The following is a 20,778-nucleotide window of genomic DNA, read 5'->3' on the forward strand; positions in this document are numbered from 1 at the left end:
GATCACTAGAAGAAACATATTGTGGCATTCTCTGAGGGTTTTTGCTTGGAGTTAAAAAGATGTCTTATATATTAAAAATTCAATAAAGTACTGAACTCTTCTGAAAAAAAAAATAGTATTTCAGGGATATCTCTGAGACTCTCCCATTGACTGTTTCAGGAAATCAAAACCCAACCAACCAATCAAAATCCTGTAAAGATCACTCCAATTATGCCCAAACAATTCATAAAAAAAATCAAAGAAATGTTAATATAACTCTGTTCTTATGAATGTTGAGATTTTCCAAATATGTGGAAAATCTAAAAAGACAGTTGGAAGTCTTGAATCCACATTATAAAAAGCTTTCCTCAGTGTACATTTATTTCTTACAATGAAGCCTGAATGGAGTCTTAAATGGGTAGTGTTCACAATAATGCTTGGGGCTTGAAGGCTTTCAACATCCCTAAACTTAAAAATAGTTTTTGGTAGGAATCTGCGTACCAAGTGAACGCCAGTTAAGATGGTGAAAACGTGTTAAGAGGTCAATAGAGTCACATCTGGGACTGGTATAAACTGGTATAAGGTTTGAATTTATGTAAGCTATGCTGTTGAGTTTTTTTTCCTTTACTGGCAAAGTTAAAGGAAGCAAAGCAAAGCAGAAGAGCTGATGTGATAGGTCACTGGGAAAAAAAAAAAAAAAAAAAAGTTATTTTAAGGGCTAAGTTTCTTGCCTGCAGAGTAAATCACCCTTGATATTCTGAAGTCATTGACTGCTCCTTTCTGATGCAAGGTGTTCTTTCTTGCCTATTGCAGAAGTTTGAAAAAAACCCCAACAGATTACTCCAGCTGATTCTGCTCCTATTCTGTCCTGAAAACCAAGCCGTTCTGTGTCCTACCTGCAACAAAAGACAAAATGCCATTTCCCTGCTGTATAAGATGATGGTGTGTGTTTATCCTTCCCCTTATATGATATCTATCTTTCAAAACAGCCATTGGGGAATGGCTCCAGAAGATACGATAAAAAATTCTCAACCCCTAATTAGCAGAAAACCCTAATGGAGTTTCAAGATGTTTATATGATTTCCTAATACATGAGCTTCTCTGGGGAATGCCCTTTCAATCCTGAGAGGGGGACAGAAATGCTTGCAGGAGGGTAATGTGCCGGGGAAACTCCAAAATGAGCAGATGGGGCTGGATGGGACAGTGCCAAAAGCTCAGATAATTTGCAGGGTCGTAACAGCAGGCTTTTGAGGCTGGGGTCAAGGTGGACGGGGAAGCTTGCTCTTGCTTCATCAGAGAATAGGCATCAATAGAGCCACTGAAATGACTGAAATGATGCAGCCTGTGTTTTGTGCCATGTCCAATACCTTGGGAATCTCCAGGGAAAACACTCTAAAACCTTAGCTCAAGTCCTGCAGAAGGTGGAGAATCAGGGAGGTGCAGCTGTTCATAAATTACTTTCTTTTCATCTTCTAGAGGCACTCCTTGGGATTTGAAATGACTGTAGTTGGTATTCAATAGGGCTGCCCAGGTATAAATGTAATAAACCAGATGATTCTTCCATCAGTTATTCCTTTTTGAGCTGTTTTCCCAAGATACAGCTCTGTGCACAAGGGGATTTCTGTAATAATTACCCCTGAGTACTCAGTGGAATAAGTGGTAATTACACTGTCTAAACATAGAAATAGATCCTTGTGCCATCGGTTCCAAAACTGACAAGGAAGCCTTGCTCCAAATTTCTAAGTATTTTTTAGTTTTTGTATTCTTCTAGCACTGCAAGATTGAAAATACACACAGGGCTGCACAGACTTTCTTGCTCTGAGCTTATATGAACTACCTGTCTCATAACTTTTATAATAAACAGTTGCTGTGCCCTTGGGTTCCTTTCCTCAGACACAGAGCAGGGACAGCAGATGTTCTGCAAAATGAAATCCTTCGTGATTATGGGATTGCTCAGAGGGCCATAATACCTACCCACCCCCAAGAGAATGAGTCAGTCAAACAAACTAGAATACTATCCCTTTTTCCTCTCAGCACAAATGGAAATCATAGCACTGTTAGTAAACCATGCCACCAAATGGAAACAAAGAACCAGATGCGAAACTGGCAGAAGAAACTTATACCTGTGTTGTGATGGTCTGAGAGATCATATAGAGTAGCAAGGACAAAAATTATTTAATTGGAAAAAGGCCCACCTTCACCACCCAGTATCTTTGCCAAGCTAGAAGGTCTTAGGAAGAATGAAATGTTGAAAAAGCTAAAAGGGGAACTGAGATCTTGGAGAGAGTATGTGCAATTTGTACCACTATGCTAGAAGGTCTGTTCAACATCAGTTCACAGTATTCTACTCCTTCAGAATTATGTAGTAACTTTCACACTTATTTGCAGGAAAAGAATGTATCTCATCAGACTGACTTGCTGAATTAAAGATTCTAAATTTCTTTTTTTTTTGCTTTGGACCAAGGCACCAAATATAAACCCTCTGTCTACAGTTCAGTCTCTAAATATAGCTGAGAATTAAGATATTCCTGCTTCTGCATCCTAAATAATCTAATGGATCAATTACAGTTTTGCTTAGATGACATCTGGTATTTGCAAATATAACATGAAACACAAAATCCAACCAAAATAAGCATGAAACTAAAGTTTCCACCCATTCTACTTCATCCTCAATAAGCATATTATTGTTTTCAATCACGGGGTAGATTTTTCATCTTTCTTATAGACTTCAGCTTAGAAGCTCTCCAAGAGAATGTAACACAAGCAGAAGAAAAGGGCTGATAAATTTGGCTTCAGCCAGTGGTTAAGCCAGATGAGTGAATATCGTTCATGCATTCACTGAGAACACTGTCCCACTGCTTGAATTTTCAGCCTTGCACTTTTATTGATCAATGTGCCAGTCATGCCAAGCTAAATAACAGTTTGCATAGTCGGATGCAGCAAGGTTCGAAGTGAACACCAACATTAGCTGTGGTAGGGACAGAATCTGAAATGGATTAAATAGAACTCTGTCCCACTGCACCAGTAAGATCTTTGCCTATTATGTTTGGAAGCTACTGATAGTCCCACTAGACAGTATCCATGTTATCAACCCATTTCAAGAGATAGCCCCTTGGAGCCCTTTCCTAGCATTGTAAATAATGTCGTATCCTCAAATAGCCTAACATACTGTATTAGGGCTAGAATGCAAACTATCCCTGGATTTAAGTACACAGGATTGTGGAGGGGGGATTTTTTATCTCTTTTTTTTTTTCTTTTCCTTTTCTTTTTCCTTTTCTTTCAAATGCAGCCTAAATAGATAAATATAACTGCACCTGCAATCAGAGACTTCCCTTTTCCTCCTCCAAATAATGCATGGTCAGGAAAGCGATGGGTTATCTGTACTCCTGAGCAGTCAGCGCACAGCAAAGCAAGCAGTCCCACTCTAAAGACTGGCTAGCTTGTGGGCTCTGAGCAGCCTTGGAGGAAACCATGCCTCCTGAAATGCTCTACAATGAAGACCCATGTTTTCTCACAACTCCTACCACATACTGCCAGACTTGAAAACCTCCAAAACTACTGGCCATGGCAATCCATACTGAAAGGTGAATGATGGAGAATTTTCAATGGCAGAGGTTGCTGGGCAGGGTTGAGGACATGAACCATTCCTGTGAAACCGTACTTCTGACCCTTCCTCCTGGCCGTGCCGTGTGCTGTGTGTTGGGAATTACAGTTGCAGGTTTTGCCTTTCTGCAGCTGCACAGCTCCCATCCGTTCCACCGTCACTTCCCGACAGTGTGAGCAGGGGTGGAAGGAAGTCGTCCTCACACTCCCCTCACCTCCCTGATGTTCTTTCTCCTCCCTTGCTCTGGCCCAAGTGCTCACGTCTTCCCAAGGTGAACGAGACTGGGACTTGAAACAAGTTGAAACTATATTTTTTCCCCCCTTCTGGATTAATTTTAAATCACGCCTACTCTTTTATCCAGTTCACCAATGCACAAATGCTACTGCCAGCACAAAGAAGGGGATGGCTCAGCTGAGGGAGTGAGGGACTCTCAGCTGTGCAGGAGGAAAGGGAGAGACATTTATTTTAGTGGCAGTGGCAGCTTGTGCTGTGTTAAAGTTATTGTGAAACTACAGCAAAGTCACCAACTGTCATCATCATGTCTGAATGGATAACCTTCATCCTGCCCCCTTGTATTTATAGTGCAACAGATTCTAGCCATAGTCCATTTTATATATATATACAGCTAAAATTGTGTAAAAAATGCATGGCTTTAGGTATGTGGATGGAATGCGTGGGATGTTTTCATTCCAAGATTACAGCCCTACAAATACCTAAATATGGGTAATTTGACTGGTTTCTGAAACTAATACATTTTGTGGGTTTATGTTTCTAGAATCTCTATCTTACAAGAAACAAACGCTCCCTGTGATAATATCTGGCTTTAATTCCTTTAACCATAGTCATTGCACTTTGCTGAAGCAAGTACCATTCACAGCATGACACAGCTATCTATGAAATAATTTAACTGCATCATGCACAGTCAGCAGAAGTTCAGTGCTGTAATTGGAGAAAGTGACTCCATAGTGTCACTCACTATCTGAGCTAAATATTATGCTGCAACACTTTTCATTTCCTTCCTATCTATCGTAAAAATTTGGGCAATTTATCAATTATGTCAAAGCACCCTGGTTAAAAACTCATGTTCACATTTGATAAAAAAATGGTGTGGGGTTTTTTTTAGTATGTCATTTTAATCCTTACGGGTTCAGCAACTATAAACCTTAAGTAATATAAATAGCATAAGCAGGTGCACTCACCAGAGGTAGTTAAATGGTTCTTCATTGTTTAATTTGACCAAATACTTCAGAAATTACTTGATTCTGCTCATTGACAGTGTACGTGGAAAAGTTAGGCATGCAAGAAGCTGAAATAGCCACCAACCTTGAGTTTTGCAGCATGAGTTTGAGTTTCGAAGCTTAGTATCCTTGCTACACATTGTTGTGTGTAAACTGTCTAGAAGGACACTATTACAGAAGAAGAACTTGAGGAGTTTTAGCAACCATATAAATGCAAACTCTCACAGCTTCTGCTTGAATGCACGTAGACGAAGCAGCGCATCTCTCAGTTGTCTGTGCATGATGCACCCAGGTGGCAAATGAACCAGAGTCTGCCTTTCCCCAGCACTCCTGGCTGCAGCAGGATGCTCCAGGGGGTGTGGAGCACAGCACATGCTGCTCACACCAGGCCATCTTCTACCTGCTTCTGTCTTAAACCAGGCTCCTCCCCACAGAAACCTGTTTGTAGTTTTTCAAAGTCAAAAGTACTAAACTTACTCTACTTTATATATGCTTGTAATAGCCATTACTCTGGGAAATTTCCAGTTGTTGTACAAAGATGTGAACCATTAGAAGAATAGTGACATCTAAACCTTCCTAAATAACATAACTTAGCAAATAATGTTTTAAGTTCTTTTGAAAACCAAGTAATGCACGGAATATTACTTCCAGCTCCATATTGCAAGTGACTGGAAATAAAAGTATCTTGGCCTAACAAAATCTAGGAAAGACTGGCAGTGAGCAAAAGAAAATCTTCTATGACCAGAAAATAGTTCCAAAGCTGGAAAAGTATTTTGGAAATACATATTTGTTATTCATTTTATTTACAGATAATAACTCTTAAGTAGCAAACCTCCCAGTTACGACACAATAATTTGGGCTCTTAACAGACAGCTATTAGTGCCTGTGATATAATATCACTTACATCAATTTCAGTGGTCCAGCATTGACCAGAGAAGTAAAAAAGTAAAAAAGATCAGTTTCCAGCTCATGTTTAAAGTGAATAACCATCCCGCTGTATTTCTAGTACAATGCAAAGAGCTGTGATAGTCGCATGGTAAGGAACAACTCGGTCTCTACCAAGTGCTACGCAAGCTGTGTAGCTTGCTCTTCAAAAGGGTAATAAACAGTCCTTTTAGTCTGCCCAAAGCAATAAGAATAGAAGTGATTCAACAGCACGGTAGCCTAAGCGTGTCACTAAAATGTGGTCTTCTGGAAACTGCTTTTAACACAATAGGACTATTACTTGACCAGCACAGTTGATAGCCACATGCTTTTGTTGCCATGAGCTGTGAGAATCAATAGAATCAGAGATTGCTGTAGAAATGTGAATGTACTTTATGATGGTCTGTAGTAATTCTGTACATCTCTTATGTCTGTGTTCTTATAGCCACTTGGGCACTGAAGTAGCTGAAATGAGAAAGAGGCAGCAGTCACAAAATGAAGGAGCATCAGCTGTGTCTCAAGCACCTGGAAACCAAAGGCCCAACAACACATGTTGCTTTTGTTGGTGCTGTTGCTGCAGCTGTTCATGGTATGTCCTGTAGTATATTTGGTTCCATATCTGCCACAGGTAAACGATGACAATGGAAAGTGCCAGGCACTGGGAACATGCAAAATTCTGGGAGAGGATTGCTGCCAAGCGGCACAATTTAATATGTCACTTAAAAATTTGATTAAACAATTCCCTGATTTGGTTGGACATCTTGTGAGGGGGAAGAGGAGAGAATAGTAAATTGAAGCTATATTTACCCTACTTAAACCATAACTAAATGAGGAAATTTCAGTTGTAAAACTAGTATGTATGAATGAGACTTGATATGGTTGTTTTGTAATTTGCATTCAAAGGGGTTTTTTTCTGCTTGTACTTTTGATATTGCAGTTCTCTGCATTCAGGGTGGTAAATGGGAGATGGTCATAAATGTGAATATATGGTGACCTGTTTTACTACTTAGCTGTTGCACAATATATATTCTGTAAATCCAAAAATGCAAGCCTTAAATTCCACTTTATCTTTTAACTGGTGTGGCATAATTTTAGTGGGAAAAAAGCTCAAAAATTGTGGCTGCTTGTCTTTTCCTAAACAAAGAGTTCACTTGGAAAGTCAAAGAATTAAAACCAGTTTCAGAAATAGCTTTACATTCACAGTGTCTTGAGATGCATCAGTTTTTATTTCTCTTTTTCATGAACATAGTTAGTGTTGAAATATAAAGTAATTGACGTGCAGTATTGTTCAGAGCCTGTGCATCCTATTACATACACAGTTCAGTCTTTTTGGAGTGACCATTCCTCTGTGTATCTCTGTTTTCACTTGAATCAGCCATCTGGACCCAATCTAAAATCTGAGGCTATTTGCCCCCAGTATATTAAAAAATACATAGCAGCACGTATGCACCAGGCATCACATGGGACAGCTTTTTACAAAATACCGCACCGTGGAGGCAGTACCAGGGTGGACCTGCCTTGGCTGTTACTTCCAATTTCACCTGAAGGCAGAGGATATTTGGAGCAAGGATGAGTGAGACCTCATGCTTTTATGAAGTTACTTTGCAATGTGTTCAATCTGTACAGCAGAGACATGAAAATGTATTAAGTGGGAAGAAAAAGGGAGAATGTTTTGCCATTGTTATCACTGCTTTGTGACAAGGGCACAATGTAAGATTAGTTGTACTGTTACAGACCAGAGAGGTCCATTTAGCTCAGTATCCTATTTCAGGCAGTGACCTGTAGCAGATGCCACAAGGAAAGGATAAAACAAGTGGACATGTACCTCCTCAACCTGCCCACAGCAAAACTCCTCACAGCTTCTGCCAGTCTCCAGCTCAGGGACTTCCTGGCCCACAGGTTATTTCTGTGTGTTTTATAGCCCTTGATGGAATTTTCTTTCATTAATTTGTCCAACCGTTTTCTGAAGTGACTTCCTGAACTCATCTAAACTTTTGGCATCCAGAGTTTCCTGTAGCAATAAATTCTACAACGGACCTGTGCCCCCTGTGAACTATTACTCCCTTGTAATTATTTTAACCTACTAGATGTTAATTTCACTTGATGCTTCCTTGTCCTTATGACTGTGAGGAACAGTGAATAATTGTTCCCAGGATGATCAAGATTTTATAGGGTTCTCTCATATCCCCCTTCAGCTGTCTGTTCTTAGTCTTCTCTGTTTTTATCTCTGTGATACAGAAACTGACCCAGATCATGGTTTATTCTTATCTCTCTTCTGTCTATCCACCAACCTTGTGTCTCCCTCTGTACCTTTCCTATTCTACTGTCTCCTGTCTAACATGTGTGACTAGATCTGTTGCAGTAAAGACATGGGTGCACCACGTTTCATGTTTGCTCTTGGTTTTTCAGGAATTCCTAGCACTCTGCTTGCTTTTAACTAACCCCTGAAAAGATGTTTTCATAGAATTATCCACCATGACTACAACATCTCTTTGCTGAATGAAAATAAAGCTTGTCGTAGTACATGTACAGCTAGGGTTGGCTTTTACCTTGCATACTGCAACATGAATGGCCATAAAAGTATCAGTCTAATTTCTAAAACTTATAGAGAACCGATTTTATTTTTTTAGCATGCTATAGCTCAAGAAGTCTAATTTGACAACTATATTTTGAAGCTTTCACGAGCTTTATGACTCCTAGTGCCTCCACTCCTCAGAGTGCAATACTGTTATATATTTGAACAGTTGTGCATATGAAATCTAAATTAGGACAATTATTGCTTTAAAATGTAGGATGTCCCTTCAGCTGCTTTAGTAACTCATTATTTTTTTTCTTTTCTGTTAATATCCTGCTTTTCTGGGGTTTTGGGGTTTTGAGGGTTGGGGTTTTTTAGAAAGTAGATTAGACTGAGCATGGAGAAATCCTGTCAGTTTAAGCCAGTTTTCAGGATTAAGTCAAAGAATGGGTCAAAGAGGATAGTGACTTCATTTGCATTTTGTAAAATCAGAAAGGGAGAACAGATGATGTCTTTTCCAGCTCTATCTTCTGTGATTCCACAGTGGAAACTCCATTAGAGGAGAGATGGGGCAAAACTTTGAAAAAGCCAATATGAAATGTTTCAGAATCTCATTTAAAATGAATTAATTGGTTCTGGTGCCAAATTTGTTTGGTGACTTTGAACTGTCCAGGTACAGTACGGATTACTGTTCTTGCCTCAGTTGTGTACCCTAAAAAACTAGTTTTGAAAAAAAATACATAACAAACTTTACTAGTCACTCATTATATAGGGGTTTATAGGTAGGTAATTCTCTAGAGCAGTTCTCTGTATCAGGAAAGCCTAATCGACAGTTGTAACAGGTTCTCTGGACCTAACATAATGACATGCTTTCCCTAGTTCCACAGGTCTTTGTATTTGAGTAACTTGAATTTCTCAAGAGATACCTGCCTGGAAGTGTTTCTGGATTTATTCATGGTGATGACAATGCTTTAACTGTCAATATTAAGATCAGGAGACTTTTATTCTGTTTTTCCACCAGCCTGTGTGGCTGAGGACAGGTCTTACATCTTCTTAGGGCCTCGGCTTCCTCACCATTCACAGAAATGGGGGAGGTATATGCAGCTTTTAATAAGAAGCTTTCACTTTTATCTGTTTGAAGAGTTAATTAAATAGTTCATATATCCAAACAAATCATTAGAATTCTAAAAATATCTTTTGTGAATCATGTGATGTTTGTTTTCTGCTGTTCCACCCTGTGTTACAATCAGAATAGGCATTAAGTCTTCTGTTTGCTTAACAGCATAGGCAAATATTCACATCTTTGTTTGGGAAATAGTACTTTGCCTGACAGAGGCTTGTTAACAGCAAAAAGTTAGATCAAAAATTTATTCAATACATCTTATTACAAACATTATTTTTTTTAAGTCTCTAATAATTCTATCTTACAGGTAACAAATATTTGGAGTACTTCTCTGCTGTTGTTGGATAACTGGTAGGCAGCTCAGCCCCACGCAGCCACTTGCTCACTCCTGCCCCATGGGATGAAGGAGAGAATCAGAAGGGTGAAAGTGACAAAACTCCCAGGCTCAGAAAAAGACAGTTCCATAGATAAAGCAAAGCTGTATGCACAAGTAAAGCAAAATAAGGAATTAATTCACTGCTTCCCCTGGGCAGGCAGGTGTTCAGCCACTTCCAGGAAAGCAGGGCTCCATCGCATGTTAACAGTTACTCGGGAAGGCAGACACTACAGCTCTGAACCCCCCTCTTTCCTCCTTCTTCCCCCAGCTTTTATTGCTGAGCACACTGTCAGATCCCTTTGGTCAGCTGGGGTCGGCTGTCCTGGCTGTGTCCCCTCCCAGCCTCGGGTGCAGTGCCAGCCTGTTCGCTAACAGGGCAGCATGAGAAACAGAGGAATCCTTGATGCTGTTCAGCAACAGCTACAGCACTGGTGTGTTATCAGCACTGTTTTGGTCACAAAGCACAGCACCATATGGGCTGCTATGAAGAAAATTAACTCCATCCCAGCCAGACCTGCTACATCTATTGGGACTGATAACTGTCAGGACAGTAAATTGCTCAGTTTACAAGAGTAAAGCAGGGCTGATTACCAAGGTGCGATCAGATTGGAAAAGATAGAGGTAAGCAGACTCCTTACATTGGCCAGTTTATTGTAATAGGTATGGTGGTATGGTCAGGGTGTTGCCCAGCTAGCTTGAGCCCTGAGCTGGTACCTGAGCATCAATAGTGCAGGAAGGAGTCCTCCCAAGTGGAGAAAATAAAGTGTTTCTGAGGTTCCCAACAGGAAAAGCTTGTCCACCGACTGCAGAGGCAGATGATATATCCCTCTGGAGATCTTCTAATAGGACCTTCCTCTCTCCACTGGCCATATACAGGCCTTAGGTGCTTACTTGAGGAAGACTGCCTCACTAAAGCATCTAACAGATAAGTACCAGCCAGCTACCTAAGGTGCTGGAGTGAATCTCACCCTGTGTCTTAAGTTTCCACAAAACACTGTTCCCATAAAGGACAGAAGAAAAGGCTTTCTTACTAGGTGTAATTTCAATTACTTGGGTAGCCTGAGAGTTGCAAAATTTGCAGTAAGACCCCTGACAGTCTATAATTTCCTCAATTACACTTTCTCCAGAGCGCTGCACATCTAGTATTTAGTGCTGTGGCTTTAGAGTTTTGAGCTCAGCTTGGCGAGGTAGGGGTAGAAGCCTGCTGTTTCACCTCCCCAACCTGATTTAGCAATCCATTACTCCAGCTTTACGAGCAGACATGAAGTCAGTCATTCTCTTTGCAAACACCTGTAAGTCACATTCTTCAAAAAAAACCCTCACAAGATGCTATCACAGGGATGTTGGTTCTTCTGCCAATTTGATTTTGCTTCCTCTTTTTCCCCCCTCCCAGAGCAGGAGTCATACATTTAATCCTTTCTTCCTTTCGTAAGGTGCTCAGTGAATTTTAAAGCTGAGGGACACTCTGATGCCTGATAATCCCTCTCCTCTTACAACACACAGAAGGCTCAGAAGGCATCTAACATCTGCCCTGCAAGAGACCGTAGCAGTACGGGAGCCTGGGGAATGGGACAAGGCTCCCAGGGGATAAGTGAAGATGATCACACAGCTTCACTTGGTTCTGTAGTTCAATTCAAATGTGCGAGCTGGAAGACCTTTACCTTAAAGGGAACCATTAAAACAACTGCTGAAGACTCTTGTGAAAGAGGGAAAGGGACTCGCATGTCCAGCAGCTCTGAGCTGTCTTGTAAAAAGCTATGCCTGCCATTTGATTTCTTGTGACCCTTCCATGACTAGTTTCCCACACCCAGGAGATGCCAAGGAAGATAGGGTGTTTGCCAGCTTGGCAGTAAACAACAGTTGCTCTTGGCAAGAAACCTTTCTCCTCCAGTTCTTATAACTTGCCTATGACTGCTGTGAGTTACATCTGAAACTTCTTCCTGATGACCTTGTTACACAAATATTTTTCTTTATTAAAGGGAACATTTTTCTTGCATGGGTTTAGCAGTTGACTTGGGTCTACAAGAAGATATTTCTGTAACTTGCACTATGAATATGAAATGACAGATACAGTTCTAAGGACAATTTTAAATTACTTTTTTTTTTTCTCTATGGGGTTCAACATTTTCCTCCTCCTAACAAACAGATAGTACTCTAAATGAAAAACACAAACCCAAACAATATTTTTTTGCACTTCTCACCTTTCCAGTACTTTGAGATGAATATTTTTTTCTGGTGTATTCAGTGTGAATTTGCCATTCAAAAATTGTGTCTAAACTTTGCATGACTACACAAGATAATCCCTAGGGGTTATAGTCATGGCTGCATTATCTTATTTAACTACGGTAGAAAGTTTGGAGAAGAGGGAAGCAAAGAAAGGATAGAAACAAAAAACAATTTAATGCAACGAATTATAGCCACATGTTCTGAAATACATGGAAAACAAAATCCATGTTCTTCCTATACTTGTCTGCAGCAGATCTTTTATACTAGGAGTAGACTAGATGGTACAAAAAGAGTCATGCAGGCTCCAGAATTTTGTTAAAGCTTTCAGAAAGAAAATTAAATTAAATCTTTATCTTTGAAACAAAAGCACTCATTTAAAAAAATATTTTTGGGTTTCAATTTTATTTTTTATTACAAACCTATTTTTTAAATTTTTCTTTTCCTCCCTGAACACATAGGACAATGCATCTGAAACAGATGTGCTCAACTCTCTGCATTTTACCTTTTTGAAACATCACACCCGAGAAAAGCAAATATGGAAAAGTGCATCAGGAATTGTTGTACTCTACTGCAGGCTACTGTACTCTATTTTATTGAAATAGAAACTGATATTTTTAAATATTTAATGGGAAAAGATGTTTCATTCTGAGCCTTTTTACACTTTAAACTACTTTAAAGACACAGGATTTCCATATGTCTTTATCATTTGCTGTTGCAGAGGTCAAAGATGAAAACATTCTCTGTCTTTCCTGGAAAATAATTTATTCTGAGGGATAGTAGGCTTAGCTAGCACAGGAACTCATGCTTTATGCATCTATAGGACAGTATCATCTGTATCCTCACAGTGCAATGAGCAGCACTGGTGCTTTCTTCGGAATGGAGCACCAGTTCTTCTGACAGGTAGAATTTAAAGCTGGATAAAATCCATTTTATGACCTGTCACGCAACCTACCAAATGTGATATTCTAGTAAATCTAGTAAATCAGTCTGAACTCACCTTGCCTTTAAGTCCACATATCCTCAGTGCTGAGGCCATGAGAGAAAGCTGCCTGGCAGACATTCCTGTTGTCACTGGAATGCACCATGGGGTGAGTGTGGGGTAAGGATTTACTTAGTCCTCAGAAATGGGCCTTTCAAGGTTCCCTGAGCTACTTAAAATAAGAAATTTAAATTCTCAGCATTTGGAAAAACAAGCAGAAGACACTCTAAAAATAAATAGCTTGTCAAATATTTTTTTTTTATACTTTAGTAAGTTATGTTAACAGCACTTATTAAATAATACCCAAGTAAAGTATTTCTTTTTGCTTTAAAGCCAGAGAAAGGGATGATCTCTAAAGTTAAAAAACTCAGAAGGGAGAAGCATGTCTTCCTAATGGGTATGATATTTAATAGGCTCACTCTGCTTTATGATTCAGACAGTGCAAGTGTTTTTGCAGTAGTTTTATGGATGTTTAGCTCCTCAGGGCAGGCTGGGGACAGGTGGCTCTGTGCATGCTTGTTTACACAACTCTCCCAGGGCATCACAGCCTGACTTGCTAACCTCTGGGCTTGTGCCCTTCTGTGGCACTGAGCCAGATTGTCAGTGTTAGCCTAATAATTCCTGGAAGTCTCCTCTCTCCTTGAGACAGAGCACAGATATACCTCAGATGTGATTCCACACACAGCTTATCCCAGAGCTCCAGAGGTGGTGAGTAAAGGCAGCTTTGACCGCTTCCTGCACCTCCCTGTGAAGCAGATGTGAAATGCTGTTTGAAAGAGGGGAGCACGTTTATTCTACATAAATGATGACACAAGGTGCAAAGGTATGCTAGATGAGGTCTCAGGTGTGCTAACTGCAGCAAGCTACTTCTCCATAATTTTTCCTGCATCTACTCTGAAGAGTAAGATGTGAATGCAGGAAATCAAAATGTTACCAGCAAACCAAAAGAACTATAGAAATAAAATCTACAAAAACCAAAATTTAATGTAAAAACAACTAAAGAAAGCTTAAAATTAACCTGTTTAATCTCATGAGAGCCTACCTCGGTCACTGTGGAGCCCTGTTCTAAATTAATCAAACACATCTCATCTCCCGTTGTGAAAAAGCAGCCAGGAAATCCCTATTTCCAAGGTCATCCAGCACCTTTTATCTTCCTCTTTTTTTCTTCTCAGCCCCCTGCCACCTGCCTCCACAGCCCTGTGGAAGCACAAGCCCTTGCACAGCCACGGAGCAGGGGCAGGGGCTGTGCACCAGCCAGCTCCTGCAGAAGCAGCTTTGGTGCAGGTCATTGCTTTGTGGGACGTGCAAAGTAAATCAAAATCATGCAGTTCTCTAGGAGAAATCTGTAAGCTACACACTGCATTTATTGCGGCAAGTGTCTGCCAAGGAGCAGTCACTAAGGTGCTGCTGGCCTACCATGAAATTGTGGTGGAAGCACAAAGACACACTAGACATATCAGCCATCCAGCATACATAATTCATTTTAAATTCCTTTTCAACCAAGAATTCTGGTTTAAAAAAACCTTGAAAAAACTGTAAACTGAGACTAACTGCATGTAAACTGATAGATGTTTCTATTTTCAAAGGTATGGGGTAAACTTGTTCCTCCCCATAATAAAATAGAAGTCTAATGCAAAGAGTGGAGAAATAGCTTCTCAGGCAGCCGGTCTGTTAACTTTGATCACAAGCCAGTCGTAGAATCCTCATTAACATCAAAACCAGCCCTGGGCTCTCTGGGCCAAGCTTTATTAGTATCAGGATTTTATCCTTAATATTTTAAACTTTGAAAGTTCATTTCATTTTGAGGAACAGATGGAGACTCATGTGTTTACTGACATTTTTACCCATCTGTGATAACATAAGCAGGTTAGAGAATGGGTAGAACATAAACATATTAGCAAAATTTTAATAAATGTTTCTGAAGCTTCACAAACCAAATGCATAGATCCCTCTGTGTGTAATACTACTGAGATAAGAATCCCGCATCGGTCTAACTGCAGAAAATAGTCCTATTTCAAGCAAACAATTCTGTAAAGAAAATTGGAATCCAAAAAAAATAAATAAATCAGAACGGCAAACCTACTAAATTGAAGAATAAATACATGCTCAGAGGGGATTTGGGATAACACAAGGCTCATTCTAATTCAGCTGCACAGAAGATACTGACAGTAGCTCCTTAGAAGGAGATAGCAGACTAAGTCTAGTTAAGTTTAGAAAATTATCTTGATTCTGCCCTGGCGCAGCACACAGAGTGTATTCAGGGACAGCTGCTCTTGAGGAGGCTAGGGGGAGAGAAAGCAATAGCAGAATCACCTCCACTGGGGTAAAGCAGCTTGATGTCTCCTCAGAGGCCGTTTAAGAGATGGATTGCTTCAAAGCATCAGCATCTTGGCTCTCCCTTGCCACTCCTGCCTGTTTCCCAACTGCCTGTGCCAAAATGCTATTCAGTTTGGTGTCTGTGGAACAGTGGCTGAAGGAAGATTTGTATTGTCATGACAGATTTTCTGTCACCAGCGCACAGCTTGACTGTTGCTGTGGAAAAAAAGGAAAAACAAAAAACCCAAGAGTGCCGAGGATGCCTGAGTCCAGTTTATGTTGTGATTTTCAGCTGTTGGGTGTTTGGAGCCCTTGAAATCTCCCCTGATAGGATTTGGACTGGTTTTTTGCTTCCTTATTGCAAATTTGGCAGTTAGGTATTTACACAAAGATGTGTTAACTCAGGAGTCCATGGAAAACCACAGAAATGGAGAAGTGTGTGAAAGGTCAAAATGGGTCTAAGATCAGAATATAAGCTGAAATAAGGCATGTTAATATATGGTGTCCTTTTAAAGGTGCCAAGTGGCCTTGCAAATCCTCCAAACTTTGTTCATCGTGGAGTATAATAAAATCCTAAACATTTAACATGCAAAACCAACAAAAAAAAGTCTTATCCAAATTAAACACACTGATTGTTTCTATACTAGTGAACTAAGCAGGGCCAGGGTCAAATACAGGCTCAAGCAATCATCTGTATGTACAGTGAAATTGTTAGCAAGTGTTAACCCCCTTGCAGAGTGCAGGCAATGACCTGTCGCAGGTGCAGAAGCCCTGTTTTAGGTATTGGCTTTACAAACAGGGGCTACGTGGTGCCTTGTCAGGCCAGAGAACTCTCCCAGCTGGTTTTATTTGCAAGAATAAAGGTAGTCTGTAGTTCCAAGCTAAAAGGGAAAAAAATTAGGCTACTTAAATCTGTTAGCGGGAAAATTTCCATCTTACAAAGGTTTATTTTTTAACCGTGTATCATTCCAAATCGGTTTAAAATGTCAGTTAAAACAGGAATAAATGTCTAGCCCTTTTAAGAGAAAAAATGAGAGAATGTATCATGGAAATGAGTTGACACCCCAGTAGATAACACTTGTAAGATGGAGATCCTCTCACCAGAAAAGTGGGTCAAACATTCATTATGTGAGGCAGAAAGGCAAGGGAGATATGAATCTTGTCTAGTCACTCTTAATAATTCCATACGTAGACACATATTTGTCTAGATGGCAAATGTCTGGCTCTTTTGAAGTAGCTGATTGAGGGCCTGGCACCAGCAGAGGCTAAGCACCCATTACAGGGCAATGGATACTTTCGGTTCCTGTTGGCATCCGTGCCGAAAGTGCTTCCCAGCTCAGGGCCTTGTCTAACAGAAAGTGCGAAAACCAACAGTTAACATCCATCAAAACAGATGCCTGTAATGTATACAGTCTGGCATGGTGGTTCTCACTCCTGTTTGTTACTTGGACAGATGTTCTGTGTAAGATCCCCCATCTCATTTGATTGTAATGTGGACAAACGTAAACTAGTTTGGTCCAGGCTAATTTCATAAAATACGCTGTTCGTAAACATCATGGTAGGAATTATACTTTACAAATACATACAGCCCTCTTTAATTGAAGAACTTTACAACACCTTATGAAAAGAAAATTTAGTATGAATTTAGTATGAAATGCTCCCAGGCGTTTCTTCCCATTTGGAAACAATCTATGGAATCAAAGGAGTGACCCTAATCAGGCTCAATTCTTTACTGTTGCTGCTATTTTCATCTCTGCAAACCAATAATAAATAAAAAAAAAAAGCCACTACAGTAAGTGAGACAAGGCCCATTTGTCAGAATTAATTGAGACCATTAGGCTTGCTTGCTAGTGGATTGGAGGGCTTCTATTCATCAAGTTACCCTTTCAAAGAATACAATTTCTATTTCTTTGAACACTAGACAACTGCCACTTTTAATTATCTCAAATGTATGAAGGAATTGGTTGCAAAATAGCTGTAGCCAGGAGTAAAGACATGGCAAACTGTCTAGTAATTAGATGTATCCATTGTACAAGATGGAATAAGAACAGTAATATTATTCTGAAGGAAGGAATGAAGCTGACAGCCAGACTAGTCATCTGTTGGGTGACCTGACAAGAGAAATACACCCTTGAGTTGAATCTTGCCTAAAGCAGAAACCAGCTCTACAGCAATGAAAGCCAGAGTAACTTCATTAGGAATTATTAGCAAGCAAACTTTGGCAAGCCATGGATTTCTTAACTATACAGAAATTACATTCCACATCTGAGAACAGAAACTTCAAAAATTTATCCTAGAAAAGACTAAAAGTTTCCAAAAGTTGTAATAGCTTCTGGTGTGGCTATCATTATGTAAAAGTGATATAATCTCTAAAGTAGAATCCAGCAGAAAGAATTTTTCTTACAGATTTTCAGAAGAAAAAATAGATCTGAGGTAAAAAGGAGAGTTTAGGAAAATCAGATTGCTTTAAATCACTGGTTCTTTCCTCCCTTGCATAGTTACAACTTTTGCTCAATACTAGTCTGAGAGGGAGCGTCCTTTATTTCAGAAGTTCAAGTACAGTGCACACTGGTAGTTTCCATCTGCCTTTGGATGCCTGCTGAGCTGCAGTATCTGTAGGTAGGTAGTTTAAATCAGTCACACAGGAGCAGAGGAGGAAAGCAAGTTCAGCAAGGCTGTCCATTAAAAGGACTGGTCTCCTTCCACACACCTTTCAGCCTGCATTGACCTTGAGAGCATTTCCCTCCTTTACCATGAAGTCACCCTGTAGTGTAAATTTCATTATATTTTTTTAAGTAGCCCCCAAAAATGTTCTTTAAATGACTTTCTTTAAATATGATCATTGTAAATGTGTTGGTTGTGGCACTGGTGGTGACACCTGGAGTACTGTCTCCAATTCTGGGCTCTTCATTGCAAGAGACCTGGACATCCTGGAGACAGTCCAGCAAAGGGCCACTAAAATTATTATGGGACTGCAGTACCTTTCCTGTGAGGAAAGGCTGGGAGAGCTGGGAACGTTCAGCCTGGAGGAGAGAAGGCCCAGGGGTGTCTTATCAATGTGTATAAATACCTGAAGGTAGGGTGTAAAGAAGACAGAGCCAGGCACTTTTGAGTGATGCCCAGTGAGGGGACCAGAGACAGTGGGCACAAACTGAAACACAGGAGGTTCCCTCTGAACATCAGGAAACAGGGTTTTACTGTGAGGGTGACTGAGCACTGACATAGCTTGCCCAGAGAGGATACAGAGTTTCCATCCAGTCTCTCCCCAGTTCAAGAGAGACAGTGAACTACTGGAAAGGGTCCAGTGGAGGGCTACAAAGATGATGAGGGGCCTGGAGCATCTCCCTTGTGAGGAAAGGCTGAGAGAGCTGGGCCTGTTTAGCCTGGAGAAGACTGCAAGGGGGTCTTATCAATGTCTACACATATCTTAAGGAAGAGTGTCAAGAGGATGGGCGAGGCTCTGTTCAGTGGCGCCCAGTGACAGGACAAGGGGCAACGGGCACAAACTGGAACACAGGAATTTCCATCTGAATATGATGAAAAATTCCTTACTATGAGGGTGACAGAGCACAGGAACAAGCTGCCCAGAGAGGTTGTTGGGTCTCCTCTGAAGACATTCAAAACCTGCCTGGACATGATCCTGTGCAACCTGCTGTAGGTGGCCCTGCTTTAGCAGGGGGTTGGACTAGATATCTCCAGAGGTCCCTTCCAACCCTGACCGTGCTGTGGTTCTCTGACTGTTCTGTGATCCTTGGAAATATTCAAAACCCACCTGGAGATGATCCTAGGCAGCCTACTCTAGGTGGCTCTGCTTGAGTAGGAGGGGTGGACAAGATGGCCTTCAGAGGTCTGTCCCTTCCAATCTCAATTTTTTTGTGATTCTGTTCAGCTTGGCAAAGACTACTCTCAGATCTTAAAGGTTTGCAAAACATTTCTAGATATATTTTTTGGTATTTAGGGGAATGACCCTTCTGTCAGGGGGTCTCCAGCAGGTTAGTTTTTTCCACTACCAAACCACTTTTGAACATTTTCTAAAAGAAGAAAGGATCAGTATAAAAATTATGTCAAATATCCCACTGCAAATAGTGATCTATGATGGAAGATGTATTGACACATGGATTTTTAATTCTACAAGGCTCTTCTTTCAAATTCTTCATGGGGTCCTAAGGGACAACGCAGTTTGGACAAATTTGAAAGCTTGTCTGCCAAATTTACACTGAATTCAACTTTCACAGAAAATACAGCAGGAGAATATAACTCCTGGCTTTAAAAAGAGCCTGTTAGTCTGACTGCCCCTTATGAACAGAAAAGGTTACCAGACTTTAGATCTATTCCATTTTGCATCATTAAATATGCAGGAAGGGGAACAGAGCGGAACACTGCAGATTTGCTAAAACCTTTTCAGGTACTTGCTTTACTGAGCATATCCCTCTATGACTTACTTTAGCTTAGCATTCATATTTCAGTAAGGATGATCTACCTTCACAGTGGCATGTGGGATGCAATTTAATAACCTTATATAATGATCTTACATAAACTCCAGAATCTTGGCCAAGACTTCCAATTAACAAAGAGATGATTATACTCTTAAGCACTAGATCACTTGGGTTCAATTCTGCTTTTACTCAAGCTGAGGAGTAGCACAAGATAAGTAAGACTATCAGGACAGAGCTAAAAATCTTAACTAATTAGACCTTAATAGCCTCAGATGCTCCCGATATCTTAAACCTTATTTTCCACCAATCTCCTTTTTCTTTTACGATTTATAGTTGAATCTGTAATGACTTTGACCAATTATGCTGAATCCAGCACAGTATTAAGGAAGCACTGCAATTGAAAAGCAGTAAGAGGTAAAGCCTGCTCTCCCCCACCTTCAAAGTATGGCAGAAACACACAATCTCTGATGAACTGAGAAGTTTCCTATTTTTCATCAGGAAGCTCACAGCTCTGAACCATGATGACCTTATCATAAGCCTCAGAAGAAAAGAATTCACAGACCTTATCCAGGTTTTCACAAGAAGAAAGGAAGGACCCTGTTCATCTGTAATGTTTTGAAGTGTACTTCCTTCTAAACTCTCAAATATTGCACAGGGCTAAAAGCTATTCCTTCATACAGAAAAGTGTAAATAGCACTGTAAAAGCAGCACTACAGAACAAAGACAGGAAAATTGTCAGCGATTCCTTCAGTCACCCCTGGCTTGCTGCTACAGCGCGGGTTTCAGAAATAATGACGGTGAACGGGCCAACATACTTGTGTGCAGGCATAAGGCTTTAGACCACATCTCTGTTCCTATGTCCGTACACTCCACATCAATGCCACTCTTCTAAAAATCTCAAAACAACCCCAAAAAACTTAACTTCAAAATAACCCAAAAAAACAAATGCAGGTTTTACTGTGTTTTGGGATTTTGATACTATAAGACATTGATCTTCAAGCTGCTCGCCACAGTTCTTAGTATAAACATGGTTCTGAGTGAAAGGTGGGGCTGCCAACTGTT

General features: G+C 40.3%; 1 protein-coding gene across 2 annotated transcripts in view; it reads left to right on the forward strand.

Moving 5' to 3' along the window:
- Window positions 1–20,778, forward strand: part of RGS17 (regulator of G protein signaling 17) — a 76,254-nt gene that overhangs the window by 38,447 nt on the left and 17,029 nt on the right. For both annotated transcript variants that reach the window (XM_037392989.1, XM_037392990.1), the window contains exon 2: window positions 6,191–6,334. In XM_037392989.1, the coding sequence (XP_037248886.1) occupies window positions 6,216–6,334 (119 nt within the window). In that variant the 5' untranslated portion in view covers window positions 6,191–6,215. The remainder of the gene's footprint in view (window positions 1–6,190; window positions 6,335–20,778) is intronic.

This window comes from Falco rusticolus, chromosome 6, assembly GCF_015220075.1.
Source record: "Falco rusticolus isolate bFalRus1 chromosome 6, bFalRus1.pri, whole genome shotgun sequence".
In the NCBI taxonomy this organism is placed as follows: Eukaryota; Metazoa; Chordata; class Aves; order Falconiformes; family Falconidae; genus Falco; species Falco rusticolus.